General features: G+C 44.4%; 1 protein-coding gene across 1 annotated transcript in view; it reads left to right on the top strand.

Annotated features, from left to right (window-relative positions):
• ABCA4 (ATP binding cassette subfamily A member 4) overlaps positions 1–24,014 on the top strand; it is a 123,124-nt gene that overhangs the window by 83,247 nt on the left and 15,863 nt on the right. The window contains exons 26-39 of the mRNA XM_023528133.1: positions 1,414–1,637; positions 2,281–2,405; positions 2,868–2,966; positions 3,771–3,957; positions 8,120–8,214; positions 9,702–9,734; positions 11,087–11,192; positions 11,322–11,396; positions 11,655–11,824; positions 13,507–13,684; positions 17,288–17,403; positions 18,451–18,598; positions 21,691–21,814; positions 22,177–22,306. Coding sequence (XP_023383901.1) covers positions 1,414–1,637; positions 2,281–2,405; positions 2,868–2,966; positions 3,771–3,957; positions 8,120–8,214; positions 9,702–9,734; positions 11,087–11,192; positions 11,322–11,396; positions 11,655–11,824; positions 13,507–13,684; positions 17,288–17,403; positions 18,451–18,598; positions 21,691–21,814; positions 22,177–22,306 — 1,810 coding nt within the window. The remainder of the gene's footprint in view (positions 1–1,413; positions 1,638–2,280; positions 2,406–2,867; positions 2,967–3,770; positions 3,958–8,119; positions 8,215–9,701; positions 9,735–11,086; positions 11,193–11,321; positions 11,397–11,654; positions 11,825–13,506; positions 13,685–17,287; positions 17,404–18,450; positions 18,599–21,690; positions 21,815–22,176; positions 22,307–24,014) is intronic.

Genomic DNA, 24,014 nt, shown 5'->3' with positions numbered 1-24,014 from the left:
CCTCCCATTTTCAGATGGCTAAATGCATTTGTTGTTTGTTTAGTTTTGTTCCCCGCTCCCCCGCCTTTAATTCCCCCACATTTGTTTTGAGTTGGCTCAGTTTTAGAGAATGAAATTTTCTGATCTAGTCTGCCAAGTGTAGAGGAACTTATACCTGTCCATTGCTTGGTACCAAGAGGGTCAATGTCACTTCTGAAGGAGGTGGCTCACAGCCAGGGACCGCTAGAGGGCAGCAGAGCCAGGGACAAACTGGGATTCTTCTGAGCTTAGCTCTGGCTGGGAAAGCTGTCTTGAGGCTGCATGAGGCATCAGGGATTGATGTGAAGAGGCAGCAGGGTCCCAGAGGAGGGCCAGCCACAGCAGACATCAAATCTGAACCCAAATCAGGAGAAAAGAGACCAGAGAACTAGGACCTGGCACCCTGCAGTCAGTGAGCCTGGAGAAGTTCTCCGCTCCGCCCTGTGCCCCACTCCCCCCGCCCCTCACCTCCTTTCACCCCCCGCCGCCCCAACTGAGTAGCCTGAGAATGCTAGCTGAAAGGATGACTGAGATGATGGAACTCCCTTTGCAGCTGCCTTGTCCTGGGGTACTTTAGGAGGTTAAGAAAGCAGCTGGGGGCCAACCAGATGTGCCCCAGGCTCTCCCTTTATGTCCCACGACATGTTCTGAAAATGAACATTAAACGGTGATGATAAACTATAGCTTCAACATAACTGACAGGTTGTAATGGTTTATAAAACACATTTACATGTGTGGTTCATTTGATCTTTATGATAACCCTGTAAAATATTCTCATTTTCAGTTAACAAATGAGAAAACTCAGATTCAGATAGGTTGAACCAGCCAAATTTACCTAGTAAGAGTCTATTCAAACCTAGGTCTCCTAACTTCTAGCTCATTAGTCTTTCCACCACTTCAAATAATACAAAGAAGGCTAAAACTACCCTTCTCACTTCATCCCCCATGCCTTATCCAGCTCTGACCTGCAGTATTAACCTCTGTCAAGAGATGGTGAGCAATCTTTCAGAGCTTAGCAGTTACACACGTGTGCGTATATATAAAATATTACGTTTCTTTGTATATGATATAGTGCTCTCTAACAAATATAATCTTATTATACATATTGTTCTGCAACTTTATTTTTTTTAACTTAGTTATAGGTTTTAGACCTATCGATGTATTTAGATCTGTCCTGTTCTCTTTAACTACCATAGAGAATTTTTAAGTTATGTCAGGCAATTCTATCTATAGATGATTTACACTAAAAAATAGAAATTTAAAAGTTCATTTACCTACCTGGCCTGATATTTTGCTGCTGACTTAAAAGGAGGGAAAACCAGTGCAGTAAGAAAAAAGCAGAGTATGAGATTCAGACCTTATGAGTGTTTTTCTAAACTATTAATTCACTCTCAGGCAGCACTCAGCAGAAAAGAGAAACCATCAGCCTACGAAACCCCTACCTGGGTTCTAGTAAGGGCTACTCTGCAGATCCTGCCCAGGGCCAGTCTTCCCCAGAGCCAAAGCAGCAGGGCGGCCGCCTGAACACGGGAGCCCAGCTCATCTTCCAGCACGTGCAGGCACTGCTGGTCAAGCGATTCCACCACGCTCTCCGCAGCCACAAGGACTTCCTGGCCCAGGTATTCCCGACGGTCTTTGCCCGTCCTTGGTGGCTTCTGGCCAGGGCCGGCCGGCCCTCTCCTGGCCTCTCTATTCCTCTCCCAGGCTTTTCTGTGAACGTGGGCTCAAACACAGCCGGGAGCACTCTCTTTAAGTTCTGTCGGCTTTGTTTCCTCCTTGCCAACCTTTATTTTGATTCTTGGTTAACACTAAGATTCTCTGTAAGTACTCCACCTCACTTAGCAGAGAAAATAGAATAATAACAAACACGTTAATATTGTTGCTATTTTTACAATGAAGGGTAAAGTCATGTTTTTATTCATTTTTGCAATGACCCTAAATATCAAGGTCCTCATCCTATTTTTTTCTTTTTATGTTTTTTTATTCAGAAAAAGAAACTCTGATTCACCTCTAGCCAAACAGTGGTCTGCTTCAGTGCCCAGTGTTGGCCTATAGTCAATTCTGCTTTCTCCTACACATCTTGCCTTTGCACGTGCTGTCCATAATGTTCCCCAGAAGCCTGACTTTCCACCAGGGCCTGGTTATGAGGCTTCAGGATAAATTTTTAAAAGAATAAACGTGTGTGAGTGTGTGTGTGTGCATGGGTGAGTCTTTCACACACCACAGACACACAGCCCATTCTCTATGTTTATTTCCCCACAGATCGTGCTCCCAGCGACTTTTGTGTTTCTGGCTCTGATGCTTTCCATCGTCGTCCCGCCGTTTGGTGAATATCCTGCTTTGACCCTTCACCCCTGGATGTATGGGCAGCAGTACACCTTCTTCAGGTGTGTAGACTCATCCTCAGAGGTCATCATTCGCCTCTGTGGATTGTGAGGCTCTAGGTCACATGCTATTTGGTGGAGCCCTGACCTTCCCACTCCCTGGACAGTCACCAATGTGGTAGGAGTTCTCGGGCTGACCTCAGAAAGGAAATTAAGGTAACTCCCATTTGGGAAAGGTGACCCCAAGTGGACAACCAGGACTACCAAGAGAAAGAAAGACAAAGTAAAGATTGGGTGAGTGGTCGAAGCTCTGTCTTTGTGAGGTGCAGACATGACATGCCATCGGATCCCTGGGCGTTCTTACCCAGGAGACCAATGACCACCCCCACACAGCATTTTGTGCCTTGTGTACATACCTAGCACTCAGCAGCCATTCTGTAAATGTTGGTTGAGTTGCATGTTGGCTGCTTTGCCCCTCTTTCCCAGTCACGTGTCCACTGAGTAAGCCCCTCTCACGTTGTCTAGCATGGACCAGCCAGGCAGTGAGCGGCTCACAGCACTTGCAGATGTCCTCCTGAACAAGCCAGGCTTTGGCAACCGCTGCCTAAAGGAAGAGTGGCTTCCGTAAGTCCTTGCACACCCCTGCCCTAACAGCAACAGCTGCCCTGGGAAACCCAGATGATGGGGTACCAGGATGGCGGGATTGGGATAGGCCCCCATCTCAATCCATCTCCCTGGTCAGTGTTCACCCAACCTCTCCTCAACACCTGTATATGAGGGTGTTCACTACTTCTCATGAAGCCCCTGCATCACCAGACAGCTCTATATTTCTATAATTCCCGATATCAAAAGTTCCATACTGTATTGACATATGCTTCCCACAACTTAATTGAAAGGAATCTGAACGGGGGAAGGAGAGTGGTGGGGATGTGCTGTTGTGCACTCGGACCTAGAATGGCATTAATTACAAATATGGCCAACTTTCAATTATTGCTGTAAGTACAGAGAAAGGAGTTATAGAGGACAGTTGAAATCTACCAAGAATCCTAAAAGTTCAGTATAATTTTATCTGATTCTCTTATTCAGTCTTTTTCTGGGCTGTTGATAAGAGCAAAAATAGACTAATTTCAAATTCCTCTTTTGTTTGTTCTGTCTCTCAACAGCTAGAGCAGCCAGAGGAAAAAAGAGATAAAACTGACCACACACTAGATAATTACTGCCCAGCCCCAGACCTAGTCAATCAACACATTCCTAGTCTTGATTTTTCTTGAGCAGAAACTAACCTTCAGGCATGTCAGAAGAAAATGCATGTGTCTGAGAACAGGAAGGAAAGGCTACAAAGGGGAGGGTTGGGCACTGTTTCTCATTTCTAGGGATTTTTTAGCAACTTTGGAGCTGACTGTGAAACATTTTCTTGTCTTCCATGAGGGAGTACCCCTGTGGCAATTCCACCCCCTGGAAGACACCCTCTGTGTCCCCAAACGTCACCCACGTGTTCCAGAAGCAGAAGTGGACACCAGAGCACCCCTCGCCTTCCTGCAGGTGCAGCACCAGAGAGAAGCTCACTATGCTCCCCGAGTGCCCGGAGGGCGCTGGGGGGCTCCCACCCCCGCAGGTACCGCCACCTTTCATGGGAATCCCGGGGCCTCGAATCTGCCTGCAACAGCGGGGTTTGGGGAACATGTGTCGTGACTCCTGAGTTTCTAGCCAACTAACACTTTCAACTGACAGCTGAGTGAAGGACTAAATGAGGCTCCCAGGCCTCTCAGCAGGGCTTTCCACTGGGCTCTGTCCAGCCACTTGGAGGAAGTCATCTACCAATAGCTTCTGTTGCCACCAAACACTCTCTAGTCAATCTAGTAAGAAAATATGTCTAAACATTGAAAAAATTATACATCATGCATGCTCATTATAAAAAAATTAGAAAATACAGATAAGTCAGAAGAAAAAAATTATCCTATTGCTTGGAGAATATCACCAATAACATTTGGTTTTTATCCATTCAAACTGGATTTTATTTAAAATGTTGCCTTGAAACTTGCTATTTTCACTGAATAGCATATTATGAACATATGTCCATGTCAGTAAATATGTATCTATGTCGTTGTTTTTAATGCCTGCATACTATCCCACTGTTTGGATTTGCTTTATTTTATTTCACTAATCTCTTATTCTTGGACCTGTGGGTTTTCAATTTTTCTCTATTATAAGCAATGTTGTAGTGTCCATGCAAATGCATATGTATTTGCACACTTATTAAGAATTTTAATTAAGCTTGCCATGTGCTGTGAACTAACATGCGCGCGCACACGTGCACACACACACACACACACACACACACACACACACACACAGCCAGCAACCTATGTTTTGCAGGGACATCAACTATCATGGCTTTGAGCAGCACCCACTCTAATGTATCTCAGTGAGCCTCTCCCATGGCTCTCAGAGATAGAAGGGGCCAGAGGAGTCTCACTTTGTCTTAGGTTAATAACTGTCCTCCCAGCTGACTTGCACAGAGTGGGTCTTTACGCGGCCATCTCTAATGATTTGCCAGTAAATGAATGATTCCCAGAGAGGCAGTGTGACATAGTGGCAAGAGCACAGGCATTGGCATCAGAGAGTCATGGGTTAGTTACTTGGCCTCTCTGAACCTTAATTTCCTCACTTATAAATTGGGGATAATGATAATTTATTTCATAGCGTTATTGTGAGAATTCAATGAAATAATGTGGGTAAAGAAACTGTATTAGTTAGAATTAGATTTGACTCAATGATGATAACCCAAAACAAACAGTGGAGAAAATAAGACATACTTCGTTTCCCTCTCATGTAAAAGTCCATGGAGGTGGTCCGTGATGCTCTGTTTGCTGCTCTTCCGTGGTTAACAGGCCTCAACCTCATTGGCCAAGATGACAGAATCTACTTTCCAGGAAACAGAGTGGAAGAAGGGATAAAGAAAAAGAGAGGGCAAAGTGTGTAGATATGCTGTCTTTTAAGGAAGATTTCCAGAAGCTACTACACAGCACTTTCATTTATACATCATTGGCCAGAACTGAAAGTCAAGGGAGATCAGGGACTGTAGTCTTTATTCTAGGTGGCCTCGTACCCAATAAAAAGTTTATTACTACGGCATATAGTAGAAGAGCAGAGCAAGTAAGGGGACCACTAAATTTTTCCATAGCATCGATCACAGTTGCTGGCTTGCAAATGATTCTGTTTATGAGCATTTTGTCTTCCTTTTTTTATATGCCAAAAGCATATACCTTTATATTTCTCAAGCAATGTATTTTTCCTTGAATCATAACTCAGCCACTGTAATATCACAGGGATTCCAAAAAGAGAAACTCAGGGAGTTTGTCCCAACTCTCTATATCCTAAGAAGAAACTTTACTTCTGTTGAGTTTGCCAAGGCTGCTTCTACTCTAATACATCCAGCATCAGGCCACAGAGGCTGTGACACTGCACGTTGAGTTCTTGGCTAGGGCAGGAAGGAAAGGCCAAGAGGAGCTACGTGGAGATTCATTTTCTTGGTGAATTCTAACTTTAAGGCTGCCTATCTAGCTTATAGAAACTTATTTTTCAGTGGTTAGTCCTTGGTCCCTGGAGAAAAAAAAATTAACAGGCCACTATAGCCAAAGTCCTGAAAAAAGGCAAACCAGTTCCCATGATTTTATTTCACTCTCATATTTCCTTACTATCATTTGTTCCTCTCTTGGGAGCAAAATTGAACATCACGCATCTGCACAGGAGCTGCTTCCTCTCTCTTTTCAGCCTCTGTCTCTATCTCTGTCTCTCTGTCTCTCTGTCTCTCTCTCTCTCTCTCTCTCTGTCTCTCTCACACACACACACACACACACACACACACACACACACACACACACACACATTCATATTTATACCCATTCCCTCGAACATACTCTCCCATTCAGCCTAGAATTAAGCCAGAGGATATGGGCTTGGTTCAGATGTAGTAAATTGTCCTCATCTGGAAAACAGGGTGGAGGATGCAGTCTTCTCTAGGGTCCTTCTTGTCATAGCATTCTTTGAGTAGTGTTAGGTCCTGAGGTGGAAGTGTTCTGTCCCTGATTTCTAGAATACACAGAGTTAAAATTGTAGGAATATTTTATTTAACACAATTTTTAGAAAACAATTTATCATATACTTCCCAGGCACCAGAAATTGTTCCAGCCTAGATTCCACTAGGGGAGCTTGGCGGTTCCTCTGGGTGCTATTTTCAGCTTAAAAAACAGGGCCGATGGAGTGAAAAGGGTGAAGGCTATGGAGTCAGACAGGTGTAGGTTCAAATCCTAGGTCAACCACCTACAGATTCTGCAACATGGTGCAAGTTAGCTAACCTTCCTGAACCTCACTTTCTCTGTCTGTAAAGTAAAGTAATAATTTCTCTTTCATAAGGGTATGAGAATCAAGGGATATATTATAACGTATGTAGAGCATTTAACAGTGCCTGGCACATGGCAAGCATTCAGTAGATTCTAGTTCTCTGCTAGCATGAGAGAGAAGAACAAGGTAGAGAAAGTGAATTGAAGAAGTAAAAATGGGAAAGGGGAAAGTGGAGATGGAAAGTGTATAAAAATAATAAGAATGGTGTGTGATGATGGCGGCTTTAACACTACCAAAAATTACCTCAGCTACCTTTATACCCAAGGTTTCTGACTGACCCTAAACCAAACACTATGTATTCCCAAATTTAAAGTAGTATTGCCACCTGGTGGCCAAGTTCATGCTCTTTTGAATTCTCCAAAGTCACCCATTAACTAGCTTCCAATCCTGGATATATTTTGAAGTGATTTGTAATTGTAAGTCACTGTTTGAACTCTTTCATTTATGTCGCAAATTTATTGTTTCAGCCATATGCCAAATACTATTCTGGATGCTGGGGACACAACAGCTAATAAGTCAGAGGAAGTTCTGACTCTCACGGAATTTATATCAAATGGATATAATAGACAGAAACAAATAAACAGAACAATTAGAAAGAAAATTTCAGAGGAAGATGTGAAAATAATAAACAGTATGTTATGATAGTGACTAGAAATAGAAAATACATCTCTGAGGAATAAAATTTGGGCTGAGATTTGAATGGTAACAAGCTAGCCATATGAGGTTGTCCAGGCAGAGCATTCCAGACAGAGGGAAGCACAAGTGCAAAGCCACCTCAGGAATGAGAGGTGCGCATTTGAAAAACAAGGAGAATAAGTGGGGTCAGTGAGGAGGAGGAAGAGAGTGGCAGCAGGCGAGGTCAGAGAGCAAGGCAGGGCCAGGTCACGGGGGCTGCATCAACCTTGGTGATGAATTAGGATCTGGTCCTAGGGTTTATTGGAGTATGGTAAGCAAGGTGACTAAGGTCTCTGATTTACATTTTTAAAGCTCAATCTGGCTGCTGGGTAGAGAATGGATTCTGGAGGGCCAAGAGTAGAATCGGGGAGACCAGTTTGGAAGTCGCTATCGAGGTCCAGGTGCAGTGTAGATAGAGCCTTGGGCTAGCGTGGTGGTAGTGGAAATGGAGAGATGCAGATGTATTAGAGATTTAATTTGGAACTAGAGCTATTCTATCTTGTCAACAAATTGAAGAAAGATCAACGATGATCCCATATCATTGATGTGGGAACCAGGGAGATGCCAGTGCTTTTATTCAGTAGCTTCATTTCCAAGCAGCTGAATCCATAAATAACTTTTGGTGGAGAACAAGCAGTTTCACAAACTGTAAAGCCTCAAATGCCAAAGTAATTGACACTATTGTCTCATTTCCTCAGAGAGTACAGCGAAGCACTGAAATTCTACAAGACCTTACAGACAGGAATATCTCTGACTTCTTGGTAAAAACATATCCCGCTCTTATACGCAGCAGGTGAGAAGAGATCCCTTATGCTTTTCATCCTGACTCCCTATAGAAAATACTGACCAGGGTCAGAGAAAATTTATTCTCATGATTTCTCAACAATCGGGGCAGTGGAATTTTTTTCTTTTTCCTAATTCGTAGGCCTCACCCAACAGGAAAAGCCACTGAGGCATATACAAGTAAAAGGCAACTTAGGATTAATTTTGTTATTGTTTTTTGTTTTGTTTGGCCAAGTAGTCTTAAAGTTTAACCCATGAACTATTACAAGTAAAATAAGAAAGTATAAAGTTTATCCAATAATGCAACCTCATATTTTAACTAGTTATGAGAGAAAAAGTTGGGAGGAAGGTGGGGTGGTAAGGGGGAAAAGTTAGAGGAAAACAAACAAACAAAAAAAGGAAAAGTTAGAAGCAAAAAGGAAGAAGGAAAAAATTAGATCAAGCTAGGATAGAGGTAATGGGTTACTGCCTGAGTGAGCCCACAGATTGACCAGGTTAACTGTACCAGTCATACTCCAACTGTAAATTATCATCTGTATCACTACCCTTTAATATGCCAGTAAACTCCTGTATAAGTGTCTACTTCTCTCAGCTCTGCAGCTGTTCTTAACAAGCCTCAGCTGAGGTTGGACTGGTTTCAGCAGCCCCTATCAGAGTAAGCAGCTTGAAAAGAGCATGTTACAGAGAAAACATCATAGGGACCCCTGATCCAGGCTTCATGTGCTCTGGGGCTTTAAAATAAAACGAACTGTCTAATTTTAGTAGCACTTTTCAGTTGCTTCCCCTACCAGAGCCATGCACAAGGAATAAATGGGCTCAATTAGCTAGAACACACTGCAGATGGTGAAAGCAGCTGCTGAGAAGGCAGTGCCAGCCCAGCACAAAAATAAAAGCAGAGTGCATAGAATTTATTCAATAATGCAGTAAACAACAACCATCCCAAACTTCATTCTCAGCAGCAAATCTGCAATATGGAATTTTGGCTTTTGTGCTTGATGACAATGATAGCTTGTGGGCCTGAACTATGAGGTCTGGAGTTCTTAGTTACAGCTTCTCATCTTATATCTTGTAATTTTATCCCTGATTGGCTGGAAGTCAGTCTCTGAATTTGGGATTGGGAGTAAGTCAGAACTTCACCCAAGTGTGCAGGTGATTATTAGAACCTCATTTGTACAGGCGGAAGAGGAGAAGGCTGCACCCTACACTCCACACTGGTATCGTAGTTGCCATGTTGTCTAGTTTCAGATGGTCTGACGAATGACCTGACAACAGGAAGCCCAGCATGTGCGCTGTGACTTGGAGAGCCAGCAGTGGAAAACATCATTCCTTTTTCTGCATGTGTTCAGGCTTGGCTCCTGGGCTGGGAGGTTTCCATATTGCTTGGAAACACAAAAATGCCCCCAGAAGACTGAGACACCTCAATGAATGTCTGCAAAAGAAAGTTAATTCTACTACCATCCTTGTGGTATTTATTGTATGATTTGTTTTCCCTTTCAGCTTAAAGAGCAAATTCTGGGTCAATGAACAGAGGTAAGAAGCTATTTTTATAAAACATCAAATTGATCTATTTTAAATACTCGTGCATAAAAAAAAGCCACACTTCAAAGCGTTGTAAATGGAATGTTTCTGTATGTGCTCGGGAAGTCACAAGACACATTCTGAAGGATATATGGCTAGGAAAACACTGGACCAAGAAGATGCTCAGTAGTAGGTCTCCTTGGAGTACAGAGAGTACAGTGTTATTCCCTGAAGACTTATTCCAGATCATTCTCACTCAAGGGAGGTTCTAAAAGCTCAGAGTGGAAAATAGTTTACAATGCTAATGAGAGGACATGTGACTCATTCCTTTTAAGTCTTAGGGGGTCTGGCCCAGCCCCAGACTTAGCCAGTTCCTGGAAACTCAAGTGATTCCAGAGTTTTGGAGAATCGTCCAGGCTCCCTCAGTAATGGGGCCTCTAGAATGAATGCAGAACTAACGTTGTCTTGATTCTAAACCATAAAAGTGAAATCCAGCTTTTAGAATTGCTCCCTAGGGAGAAGTATGGGGTCTTAGCTGGAGCAGAAAGTTGAGGGACAGGGGATAATTCGAGTCCCTAAGAAATAAAGTTCAGCAAATTAATCTTGTTTTATAAAGGAGTTTGGCTTTCATCCTGCCATTGAAGGATTTTAAGCCAGAGTATGACACGCCCAGATCTGTGTTTGAGCACAGTCTCTTGAGACTTCCACAGCAGTGTGGAAGATGGGTTAGAGTGGGAGAGGCCCAAGGCTGGGATCTCGGTCAAGGAGCTAGAGCCTGAGTCAAAGCAGGAGATGGTGAGGGGCCGCCTGAGGGAGGGTGGAGTTGAGAGGCACTGAGAGATAGGCACGGCAGGATTGGTCCTGTTTAGATTAAGGTGAGTCCAGTGCTACCAGAAGTACCTGTAAAGTACAGAAGTGGCACAGGAAAGGGATCATTGTTAGGATGGAGGAGAGTCAGGGAAGTCTTCAAAGAGGTGACATATGATAGATCAGTCAGAGTTGGCCTGATACTCAAGAAAGGGAAAGGCAATCCCAGGAAGCTAGCAGCCCTGTAAAGGTAACCCAGACCATTGGAGGTTCTGGAAGTGGTTGGACACAGCCAGAATATGCCACTCGAGGAAAGGCACGAGGAGGGGTTGGAGAGATAAGCAGAGATCAAGCTCAGAAGGGATCAGGATTTCATCCAGAGACAATGAGGAAACATTAAAAGTTGGTTTATAAAGTAGAGCAATGTCACTCGCTAGTCTAGACAATTTCCCAAAAGTGCACATTTTCCTACAGAAACTAGAGAGCTACTGGCAAGCACAGAGCACCACAGACATGGTTCATGTCACTGACCTGGGGACCTCTTATTCCCTTGTCAGGTACGGAGGAATTTCCATCGGAGGAAAGCTGCCAGTTCTCCCCATCACTGGGGAAGCACTTGTTGGATTTTTAAGCGACCTTGGCCAGATAATGAATGTTAGCGGGGTATGTAAACAGACTGGAGATTTGGGTATGACTTTCAACATGCCATGAAACAAAAATTATCATGAGTGCTAATAGGTTAAAAAAAAAAAAAAAAGAAAACTCTCTTGCTTGTTTATTATGGTTTTCTAGGGCCCTATTACAAGAGAGGCGTCTAAAGAAATGTCCGCTTTCCTCCAACATCTAGAAACGGAAGACAACGTTAAGGTACTGGCCCTGCCAAATCTGCCCTAGAGCTAAAAACTCACGTGAGCTGGTTACTTTATTTTTATTTTCCCAGCTTAATTAAATTCCACCCCTTCTCCTGTTGAAATCCAGCATGGAATGTCTTCCAGCTGCCAAACCGTCCCTCCTCTTCACATTCTTTTTCCTGCAGTTCATTTTTGTTTTAAACAGCTGTTGTTAGCGCAGGGCCTCTGGTGTCCTGTCTAGTACAGCCTAACAAAGCCTATCTCCACCCTCTAGGTGTGGTTTAACAACAAGGGCTGGCATGCCATGGTCAGCTTTCTCAACGTGGCCCACAACGCCATCTTACGGGCCAGCCTACCCCAGGACAGGAACCCCGAGGAGTATGGCATCACCGTCATAAGCCAGCCCCTGAACCTGACCAAGGAACAGCTCTCAGAGATTACAGTGTAAGCCACCACGGCCCCCCCACCTCACAGCTTTTTTTGTTACCCTCTCTTCTCTCTGGAGACCGAGAGAGGATTTTCTTTCATTCACATGAGCTGCTGGGCTGGATGGCAACGTTGTTTAATCAGGCAAATGTGAACATAAGACTTTCAACACTTGTATACCAAACTACTTGGCCATTCTTTCTCCTCATATTTCCTAGGAAAGTAAATATATAGTTGGTTCTGTTCTCTTTTGGCTCTTGATAAGAAGTTGCTCCTGGAGCTTACACAAATATTCTCCTTTCCAGTATGCAAAATGACTGCTGGGAACTGGGAAAGTTCAGTAAATCCTTCATCTCCTCAGCAGTAATTATCTTAGATTCCAGTAATTTCCCTCAGATGGTCCGGCTTTGGAGATGTCGACAGATCCTTGCCTTCTGCAAGCTTAGGCTCTTACCATGTGGCTTCAGGCAGTAGAAACATCGGTCTTGTGCAAGTTGTAATACGTTTGTAGCATACTTAGTGGGAATGCCTTCATTAGTGCAAACTTCTGGTACGCGGAAGGGTCCTTGTTTTCCTGTCTCAGTATACTGTGAGCGCCCTCAACCCTGGGCCTGGAACATTTCCAGTGCCGTTGGCTACAAGTTGGGCCCTGGCTCCTTGGAGCCTTCCTCTGGAAACACTCTGGGACCCTTGACCGAGGAAGAATAGTCTGTCCTGAGTTTATTCTCACTCAGCCCAAGTTTCTGTACCTCCTGCCAAGTCTTTTGAATCTGAAATATGAAATAGGAGTCTTTTGTGATTATAAATAGTAGATGTTCATTAAGTAACGTTTAGAAAATACAGTTCTAAGAACTTATTATATCTATAACCCTGCACGGTTTAGGATGTTTCATCTAAATATTTTTGTGTGTTTCCCTTCCAGTCATTTGTTCTACTCTTACTACATGTGGGGGTCACACTGTCTGTAGTTTTATCAGGATAGACACTAGCACATATGGTACCTTTGTGGGAATTAGTAAAAGGTGTTTCTTCTTCTAAGTGGGCACTGTCCCACATGAGGGGTCATAGATTGTATGTGAGGTCAGGTTGGATTTCAGCCCACACTTGACCCCTTAGCCAGATGCTTTCTTTTTGATCCAGAAAAGGGGGAATAGAACCAAGTCCTGTATAACTGGCCTGTTCTCTTTGCACTTAAACTTACATGAAAAATATTTCCCATGTTATGATGTGTTTTTTGAAAACATGTTTTAACATGGTAATTTACTTCTTTAACAACAACAAATAATAAACTTCATAGACCATAAGTGACTGTCTACATAGAAAATTCAAGAGAATCTGTAGACAAATTATTAGAACTGATAAGAGCATTACAGTATATGAGACCAATATAAAAATTGATTTCTATATACCATCAACAAATAATTTCGAAATGTAAAAAAAGAGAAAGTTTATCTGGATTTCATATTAACATGGAACAATATTCGACATTAATATGGAACAGGAAACCCAAAAATATCCACTTAACTTTGACCCAGTTTAAGACAATTGAACAAAACGACAAACATCAGGTTAGGGAAGGGGATTCTGGAGGCTGTTACCTAGTGTTGGGTGAGGCCTCCCCAGAGCCTGACTTTGCTCTTTTCTTGCATCTGTTCTTCCTTCTTCACCTCTCTCTCCCTGTGTCTCCTGCCTCGCTGCAGGCTGAAAACTTCGGTGGATGCTGTGGTTGCCATCTGTGTGATTTTCGCCATGTCCTTCGTCCCAGCCAGCTTTGTCCTTTATCTAATCCAGGAGAGAGTGAACAAAGCCAAGCACCTCCAGTTTGTCAGTGGAGTGAGCCCTATCACCTACTGGTTGACCAACTTTCTCTGGGACATTGTAAGTGTCAAATCACAGTGCCTCCCTCACCTCCATTGTCCCAAGAGGGATGGGCACTGTGTCTGCTCCGACTGAGGGGACACAGCGGGGTGGGGCTCTCACACTGCCAGAGCTGCTGGAAGACGCTGTATCAAGGGCCTCGTATCTCCTGGCATCTTTTTAGAAAGGCACAGACCTAGGAGCCCTGAGCTGGGGAAGGACATGGGGCTCAGCTTAACAAATGCTGAGTAGGGGCTCTGCATGCCCTACCCAAAGGGGCCTTCTGACTCACCAAATAATCACTGCACCGCAGGTATGAGGCTGGCCTTCCTGGGAATAATCTGGAGCTGAAGAGGTAATATCAAGCAATCCTTCATCTCACATCCTCTTCTTAGATCCTGCCCTATCCCCAAAGGGCTAAGGAGGGAACTTCCCCTGTGACAGTCACCAGATACATATAGGACACCCAGTTAAATTTTAATTTCATATAAACACTGAATAATTTTTAGTATAAGTATGTTCCACCTCCAAATATTGCATGGGACATACTAAAAATTAATTGGCTGTTTTTCTGAAATTTAAATTTAACTGGGCATCCTATATTTTTATTTCCTAAATCTGGCAACCCTGCCTACTGACTTTATTTTGCTTTCCCAAAGTAACCATACTTTTCCTATATTGGTTTAGCTACCACATTAGGGAAAATGAAGAAAAATTATTTACCAAATCAACAGCAGATTATTACCCCTCTCACAACCAGGATTGGTAGAGGCAGGGAGGGGTCAGGATGGAGTACTTCATGACAAAGCATCAAAATTAATTGGCAGCAAAGACCTATTTATAATGTAGCAGGGATCATTATGACACCAACTCCAGTCCATTCTGGGTGTCTTGAGTAACAAGATCCTTTATTTCAACTCAACATTCTAAGACTAACGTGAGTCCCCGTGCCCTGTGGTGATAGATACATCATGATGGAGACCAACACAAACAACTTTCTCCACTATGGCTTTTAACAATGACAGTAACTATTAAGATTCTCAAAGACATGATTTATTTTAGCTTACCTGACCTGTTAAGCAGCCATCGCTTAACAATTCCAAACCAGAAATTATCGGTAGCAACTAAATTCTTCCCTTTTCTTTCTGTATGAAAAAACACTTATGAACATATGAGGAGGAGATCAGATTCTACAAGCCTCACTTTGAACAAAAACATCTCTTATAGGAGCCCATGTTGGCTAATATGTTGTTTTTTCACTCTACTTTTTGTAAAAGATGAAGAATAGAATTTACTCTGGGGGCTGACCCAAGCACATACCTGGCTACAGACAGAGATCTCTGAGCCTAAGGAGAGATATGTGGATAGAAGGACAGAGTGGTGTCTTGGGGGGCAGGTGATACTAGCAAGGTAGACCCTTGGGAGTCCAATGAAGGGATGGAAAGTGGTGGGTAGGATGTTAGTTAGCAGCCTTCCTGATGCTCTAGAATTTTAAGGCTGGCCTAGACTTTGAACTCTGGCATCTATATTATTGGAGTTTAGCACCCTAATTAGTCAGTGGCAAATAGATGACACATGCCTAGGGGTTGTTACTGAATTAATGAACATACATTCCCTGTTTATATCATTTAGTCAGCATATAGATCTTAAATTCTTATCTTTTTATACATGTCATCTATTCTATTTTTTAATTTTGAAACAATCGCAAACTTATAGGAATGTTGAAAGGACAGTTCAAAAGTTTTTTTTAGAGTCATTTGAGAATAACTTTCCAATAACATGCCCCTTCACCAGCACCTCTGGTGTGTACCTCCTACAAAGAGACACCCCATGCAACCACAAGACACAGCTGTCAACATCAGAAAACCGGCACTGATGCTTTCCCCCCATCTAATCCTCAGACTCCACTCAAGTTCATCAACTGCCAAATAATGTCTTTTATAGAAAAGGATCTAGCTCAGAATTATGCACTGCACTTAGTTGTTCTGTGCCTTCACCTTCGGCCAGAAATGGTTCCTCAATCTTTTCTTGACACTCATGACCTTGACATTTTGAAAAATCACCAATTATTTTGCAGAATGTCCTTCAGTTTGAATTTGCCCCATGTTTCCTCATGATTAGATTCAGGTTATGGAAGCAGCATCACAAAGAGATGCCCTGTTCTCACTGCATTCTATCAGGTAGCTTCTGCTCCCAATTTATCTTATTACTGATATGGGTCACTTTGGTTACTTGATTAAGATGGTATCTGTCAAGTTTCTCCACTGCAAAGTTACTCTTTTCTTCTTTACAATTTATAAGGATTTGAGGAAGAGGTACTTTGAAGCAATGCAAATATCCTTTTGTTACACCTTCCATTTATTTGTTTGTTTGTTTGTTTGTTTGTTATATTTATATGGAATCATGTTTCCTGTGTTAGTCAAAAGATTATAATACGATACCATTATTATTTATCCTGATGCTCAAATTATCCCCAGTTTGGCCAGTGAGAGCTTTCAGGGTGGCTTCTGTCTCCTCTTGACTCATTTCCCCGACCTCTTTGAGCACTTCCATGCTCTGTGGCACAGTGAGACGTTCCAAGCTCATCCTCCACCTCCCCCAGCCCTACGTGGAAGCTGTCATTTCCCCCACAGAGCCCTGGTTCCTTCCAAAGGAATGTGGCCCTCAAAACCAAGATCTGGGTACCAGATGTGTTCATTGCCACTGGGGTCTCGGTAGTCCCGGGCTACTTTCTCAGTGTAGAGAACTAGAAGAATATATATGTATATACATAGACAAACACTCATTTACACCTATATTTCTCTATCTATCTCTATACCAAACGCTATGAGCTCACTAAAACCCCTAAATCCAACCCAATGCTATGGGTTCATTCTGGCTTTCTGGCTTTCCATATTTGTAACTCCCTTCTCCAAGAGTGAGAAAATGGCTCTATTACCCCTGGTTTCTATCATTGACCTACCTGAACAATACACCTGGATGTAATAAGTCCCCCATCTCTCCCACCATCTCCTCCCCAATGTGGATACCCTCCATACTCTGCTTCGGTTCTGATACCCAGGGCCAAATCAATACTCTCATCACCCCACCAGCCCACCCTCTGCAGACACCCTCCTCACCTTCTCAGGTTCTCCTCCTGCTCAGGACCACTGTCACTCCTCCCGTAACCCCAATGTGGCTGTTTATCTTTCCCTGTCCATCCTGATGGCTTTAGGATTGAATTATGTTGGAAGGGAAGAGAATAGAAAAAAGCAATGATAGGGTATCATCTATTTGAGCTTCAGGAGGCTGAGGACTATATCTTAAGTTTTTCCAAATTCTGAAGACATGCTTAGAAAGTAGAATCAACCAGACTTCATGACCAATGGAAAAAAGAAAATGAGCGATCAGGTGGGATTTTATAATTCATTCTTTTAAAAAGATACAGACTGAAGGTCCCCTGCGCAGGGAGGTGGGGTAGGAGGACTAGGGACAATTTAACCTATGTTCGCTAACCAAGAACTGTTTAGACAAATAGAATCAGACTATGTATGCTGGAGGACCCTGGCCAGGCCTTCATTTGACAGAACAAGAAATAGAGGTAAAGAGAGGTAAAGTGCTTTGCGTTCCCTTTCTGTCCTCAAGGTGAATTATGCTGTGAGTGCTGCCCTGGTGGTGGGCATCTTCATCGGATTTCAGAAGAAAGCCTACACTTCTCCAAACAATCTTCCTGCCCTTGTTGCACTGCTCATGCTGTACGGGTGAGTTGTTTGAGCCATTAGCTAAGGCACCAAAAGGGAAGCCGGGGGAGGGGAGGGCATGTTCTTCTGACAGAAAAACAAGGGTTTCTGGTGGCAAGGTTAGCTTCCAGGCCCTGGCAGGGGCTGTGGCTGCTGCCTAGGTTTCTGTCTGGCTTCTATTTCTTACTCTACCCATAGAGGTGTTTCTAAGGCTCCATCTACTCAGGGACATTGAAGACACCCCACCTGGCCTGAATCTTCTTTCAGTCGAACTATGCCTAACCAAAGTCTGGGAATCTGTCACTCCCCAGTTCCTCGCCCAACTGTGATTCTGATTCATCTGTGGCCAACTGTCCATTGCAGTGTCTCCATCTGAACTAGCCAAGAGTTATGTGCATACAGTAGAAGACTCCATCTGAAAAGCTATTCCTGAGTCAGGGCCAAAGGATGTCACAGAGATTAAATCTAGTATTATTATAGAGCGAAGCAGGCAACTTTATGTTCAGGCCTACCTGTGTAACTGTGGACAAGTAATTCACATCATCTGGGCCTTAGTTTCCTCATCTGTAAAATGGAGATAATGATACCTGGCTCTTCCTATGTGGGCCAGTAGAGTCTTAGCAGAGCAAATGGTTTCCATTTGTCTCTCTTGAAAAGAGAGAAAATAGAGAATTCAGGAACCAGTGAACTGTGACAGTGAAACGTGAAGATGAGCTCGTTGAGATCTCAGCTCAGTTTTGCTGATCCGGATTAAAATAAAAAGCATTGCAGGACAGAGATCGATCTTGTGCGTTGTACGAGGCTTTATAATCTACAATGTACATTCATAGCTGCTATCTTATTTGCTGCTCTCAAAACCCTCATGAGTTGGTCAGGAAAGGCATTATTATCTCCATTCAAAGATGAGGAACAAAGACCAAGGGATGGAATACCTCTTTGGTCCCCCCGGGATTCTCGCCAGTTGAAACATGGCACCTCATATGTGAGGGGAATGTATTATAACTAGGGGTACAGCAGATGGAATGGAAATTGGCACTGTATCACACTGAATTGTGTCATTTCACACAGATGGGCAATCATTCCCATGATGTACCCAGCATCCTTCCTGTTTGATGTCCCCAGCACTGCCTATGTGGCCTTGTCTTGTGCTAATCTGTTCATCGGCATCAACAGCAGTGCCATCACCTTCATTTTAGAATTATTTGAGAATAACCGGGTGAGCATGACTTTCTTGCCTTTCTTATTTGATTACTAAGATACCAGAGAGTATGGGACAGTCAAGCAGAGCCAAGTGATGGGCAAGCATTGTGTCTGAACAAGCTTAGTGCACAAGTAAATGTTGCTTCTTCCCTCCCTCCCTTCCTTCCTTTCTTTTTCTTTAAGCTCCTTGTTCATGTGTGTGCTCTGAATGTCATGGTTTTCTGAGCTTATTCTGTAAGCTATAAATGACATTCCATCGTCCTAAGCTTTTAGATTTTCTTACTCCTTCAAGAAGGTTTCCTTGGGGACTTTGGGTGTTAGGTTTTCTACACACACACGTAGGTAATGCATTCATGTGATTTCAAAATTTAAAATGAACAAAAACATACACAATAAAAATCTCCTTTCCGCCCCTGTTTCTCAGGTGTCTAGTTCCTTTCTCCAGAGGCAACCTCTCATTTGAGTTTCTTATGTAGTCTGGAGACATATAAGCAAATATAGATACATTCTTTGTTCCTATTTTTTATGCAAGTAGTAACAGAGTAACATATACTCTTCTATGTGGCAATTAATCCTGAGGACGGGATTAAGAATTTGTGGTGCTGAATGACTCACTTTTATGAGCAGCAGTGTTCAGTTATCCCAGCCACACCTCCCAGGCTACTCTTTTCCCAGGAAGAGCTGGCCAGACCGAATCCTAAATACAATGGCAGTGGCTACAGGGCCATCTTCACTACACACTCCTACTTCCAGCCTGCTGTGTCTGAGCCCCAGCCGTGGCTGTCCTAAGGACTGACGGTCTCACCCACGCGCCTGTGTCCTCAGTGACCTCTCTAGCCTTTCTCCCCCTCATTAGGTCTTCACAGTTCAGAGGGTGGGCGCCAGCCAGTGCATCTGCACTGCTGTCCTGCGGCCCCTGTCCCCAGTCCTGCTTCTGAACCTGCTGGGAATACCCAAGGCAAATCTGCACTAACCACTCCATCCCATGGCCTCCTAAAAATGACTCTCCCCCGGCCTCATCAGGCTTTCTCTGGCCACTAAGAAAGAAACAAAACCCAATCTGTCGCATGACTGATAAAAATGTACCATTGTCACAGTTGGACCCCAGAAGGGAGATGGATGAGAACACAGACACCCACCCCCACCCTCCCAATGGTCAGAGCATCCTAGTGGACTAAAAATGCTGCCTTTTAGAGCTGTTTTCGTCAGAGGCTCACAGGTTCACAGGCTCACAGCCTCCTAAGTCTTAAGAGAATGTATTACTTCAGAATAATTAAAAGTGGGCTTAAAGCAACTCAAAACGTTCTCTCTCCTGCAGGCTACACTCATTTAGCCAACATTTACTGAGTGCACCCTCATCTCCTGCATAAAAGCTAGTTGCTTTAGCATATATGATCAGATAGTTGCTGCAGAAATATTCAGTACCCCACAGAAGGTTCCCCAGGTCCCAGTAGCTGCTGTCCCTACTCAGTTAAGAGGTGTTGACTAGGTGAACACCATGTGATGGATGTGCTGATATCAATAAGTATGACCCATTCATCCTGCCTTCTCAGATCTCCCATTCCAGTCAAGAAATGACCTGAGCATCAGATTAGAAACTAATACAAACCAGTGGTCCCCAACCTTTTTGGCACCAGGGATCGATGCTCCTATGAGAATCTAATGCCTGATGACCCGAGGTGGAGCTGAGGCAGTGATGCTAGCACTGGGGAGCGGCTGCAAATACAGATGAAGTTTTGCTCGCTTGTCCGCCACTCACTTCCTGCTGTGTGGCCCAGTTCCTAACAGGCCACAGACCAGAACCGGTCCACAGCCCAGGGCTTGGGGATCCCTGATATAAACCACAGTACATGACATTTCGTATGCCATAACAGCAAAGAAGCGAGACACATGAAACACTACAGAACAGAGTGGGTACAAAGACCTAGGCTACAGGAACCAGAAGGAAATTCAATTTGAGCCTGGCCTGGAATAAGTAGAATTTTATTAACTCATTTAATAAATAATGATGAGCCTACCATGAACTAATCATTGTACAAGGTATGTAGGAAGGACACCAAAATGATTAGGATCTAGTCCGTGTCCATCAGGGACCACTGATCCATGGAGAAAGTAAGCAGGTAAAAAAATAATAAACCTTGGCAATATGGGAAGTGTTATAAGAGAGGAGTATTTTACCATGGTAATCTGGAAAGGCTTATGAGAGAAGGGGTTATTGGAGCCAGTTTTCTAAAGAATGGCAGGAATCTGTCAGGGCAGAAAGCGAGAGGACCTTCATCCCTGCTCTGGTCAACAGAAGCTGCAAGTGCAAAGGCCCAGAAGCAAAAGATCAGAGTGGCTTCTGGAGGAGGGATGGGGGAGACCATGGGACATCATTAGAGAGATATGAGGTCATGTAAGCAAAGGTGTTGGGGCTGGACAGGGAGGAGGCTTTGCAGTGGGGATGGGCCAGATAAGTGGGCAGCAGTGGCCTTTTCAGCCTCACCCCCTCGGTGTCCCATCTGCCTTCTTTGGGGAGGCTCTGCCTGACACTCTGAGGCTAAGACAGCAAGCAGAGTCTGATCACCTGAAAACAAGTCCCCCCAACTCAACACAGACACCAGAGTCTTTATCCTCTTTTCTCTTGGTGACAGCCACACGCAGCTGTAGCTGTCTTGTGGGAGCTGAGAAGCAGAGCCAATAGATGCTCAGGACCCCTCTTCCCTTTGGTATAAGGTGGGCTAAGGTAGAGCAGATGAAAGATCCTCAGTCCCCATTGATGGCTCCCACCTGTACCAAAGAAAAGAGAGCTCGGGCCATGTTCCCACATCTGCTGCTGCATCTTCTCGTAATAAATGCCTTGGAGGGCCCCTGTGTAATTTCAAAGTGAGTCTGCCTGTGCGAGTTCCCCAAGGGGCCACTTGGCTAGAGGCACCTCCTGTGAGTATTTCAAAACTTCCCTATCTGCTTGACAAATCTCTCCTGTGGCCAGTCTGGCTGCTAAGCCCCCTCTGTCGGAAGGCCTTTCCCTAGTCCTGCCCAGTGAGGGCATTCAGGCCCCACTTTGCTTAGGAGGTGGCAGGTGGATTTGAGCCCCATGCTTGACTGTCCTGCTTTTCTGTGTTTCAGACGCTGCTCGGGTTCAATGCCATGCTGAGAAAGCTGCTCATTATCTTTCCCCACTTCTGCCTGGGCCGGGGCCTCATTGACCTGGCGCTGAGCCAGGCTGTGACAGATGTCTATGCTCGGTTTGGTGGGTGGCAGTCAAGTGTGGCCCTGGATCTTCCAAGACCGGGAGGGCTGCTGCTCGAGATCTTAGGCCAGACCTGCAGCCTGGGCTGGGGCGGGAGCGGGGAGCTCCTAGTTGGTCTGGGTTGTCCTGCCATCTAGAAGGAGGCTTGGGTTGCCTGTTTCCTTGGCTGAGGAGCCACAGGAGGAGTCGAGGGCAAGCCTTACTCTTCCCTACTCTGGCTTGCAGAGCCAAAACGTGACTTGGATTTGACTCTTGCTTAATCCCTTGTCTAGCTGGGCTGTGTTGTAACTAGGCCTTTAAGGGCAGCTGAGGCAGCCAAGTGGACTTAATTCCTGTCTCTCTCCGATGGCCTCCGTCCCCAGGTGAGGAACACTCTTCAAATCCGTTCCAGTGGGACCTGATTGGGAAGAACCTGGTTGCCATGGCAGCAGAAGGGGTGATATACTTCCTCCTGACCCTCCTCGCCCAGCACCACTTCTTCCTTACCCAATGGTATGCCATGCTGCTGTCCTGAGGGTGCCAAGGTGCAGGGACTTGGCTTCATATCCACGTGGTCATCTTTTTCCTCATTAGTCCCACACCATGATAGTTTTTACATTCTCAAGCCTGTCTTGCTCTGAATAACACAAAGAGATCACATTAAAATAGGCACAAGAAAAGTTGTGAAAAAAAGTAAACTTTAAAGTATTTAAAATATACTGTTATTAGTTTCAATCACTAATATTTAATCCCTCTCATTTAATTAACAGACACTCATTTTAAATTGGATGATAGCATTGCAAACAATAATGCTTAAGGGGGATCCAAAGTACTAGAAAATTGCTGTGTGTGTTCATGAGAAGATAGACAAAGCAGGCTCCTTTGCTACTTGGAGATTTGAGAGTGGGGACCGGGCAAGAGAAGGGAGTAATAACGGGAGAGACATGAGATGAGTGGAGCCATGAGCAGTATGAAGGAAGAAGGACAGTGATTGTGCCCCCACCCACCCCATAGGGAGGAAGTGGCTGCCAACCATGACCCCGCCTAGCAGTTCCATTCTTCCCAGGCTCTTGCCCCAGACCCTGCCTCATTCTGACGTGGGCACTCAGGTTTCTAGAAGGCTGCCCCACTGTAATCCAGGCTGACCTTTACTGGGCCCGGCCCAGGGGACTAAACTGCAAATCACTGGGCCTTCAGAATAAGCTTTCCTAGACAATGCTTGTCTCTTATCTTTTCATCTTCTCAGGCTGAGTCTGATTATTTATAAATAAAGATCGAGAAGACTCGTTTTTAGTTTCGGTCCACAGGGAACTGAGTTACTGGAAACGAGTCCTCCTCCCTACTCACGGGGTTGTGAGGAGTGGATGAGATGATGGGGACTGGAGCCCCGGGCTGACTCTGGACTCGAGCACTTGCCCTCTCTGCCTGATGCCTGATGCCTCTCCTGTTGGGAGTCCTTTTGAGAATTCAAGTCTTAGGGGATGGAAAAACCAGCCTGGGGAAGCAGTGAGGGAATGGGAAGAAGAAGAAGGGGACCGTGCTGAGGATGCTGTACACCAACCCAACCCTGTCCCCTTTCCTTCCTCTAGGAATGCCGAGCCCACGAAGGAGCCCATCGTTGATGAGGATGATGATGTGGCTGAAGAAAGACAAAGAATTATTAGTGGAGGAAGTAAAACTGATATCTTGAGTCTAAATGAACTAACCAAGGTAAGGGAATAGATGTAGGGAGTTAGTTGGAGGTGCCAGTTGGACCCAGAGAGGATACGATGTTGTAATTTTGCCTTAGACTAAGCAATATGCTTATACAAACAATTCATTTTTCTAATTTTATGTGGGTTTGTCGTTTTTGTACTTAATGTGTCTTCCAAGAATCTTGAATTCCAATGTATTTTCCCTAGTATTCCACTTGGGTACTGACAAAGGGCCTCAGCCAGAAGCACTACTACCAAACCTCATTAATCTTTCTCTGGTCCATTTCTGCACAGTGGGTCAGCTTTGAGATTTCTCACTCCTTACAGCACCTCCCTGGATGTCCATGTTAATCTCTAACCCTTCGTATTGGCAGTTTTTGCCTAAACCATCCTTTGCTCTCTCTTGCCCTCCCTGCTCTCACTCTCTCTCGGTCTTCAGTTTAGTTTCTCTGATCCCGCAGATCTATTCAGGCACCTCCAGCCCAGCGGTGGACAGGCTGTGTGTGGGAGTTCGTCCTGGAGAGGTG

Source organism: Pteropus vampyrus, unplaced genomic scaffold, assembly GCF_000151845.1.
Source record: "Pteropus vampyrus isolate Shadow unplaced genomic scaffold, Pvam_2.0 Scaffold22, whole genome shotgun sequence".
Classification (NCBI taxonomy): domain Eukaryota; kingdom Metazoa; phylum Chordata; class Mammalia; order Chiroptera; family Pteropodidae; genus Pteropus; species Pteropus vampyrus.
Note: the sequence above shows the minus strand (reverse complement) of the source record. Positions and strands in the feature narration are given on the sequence as shown.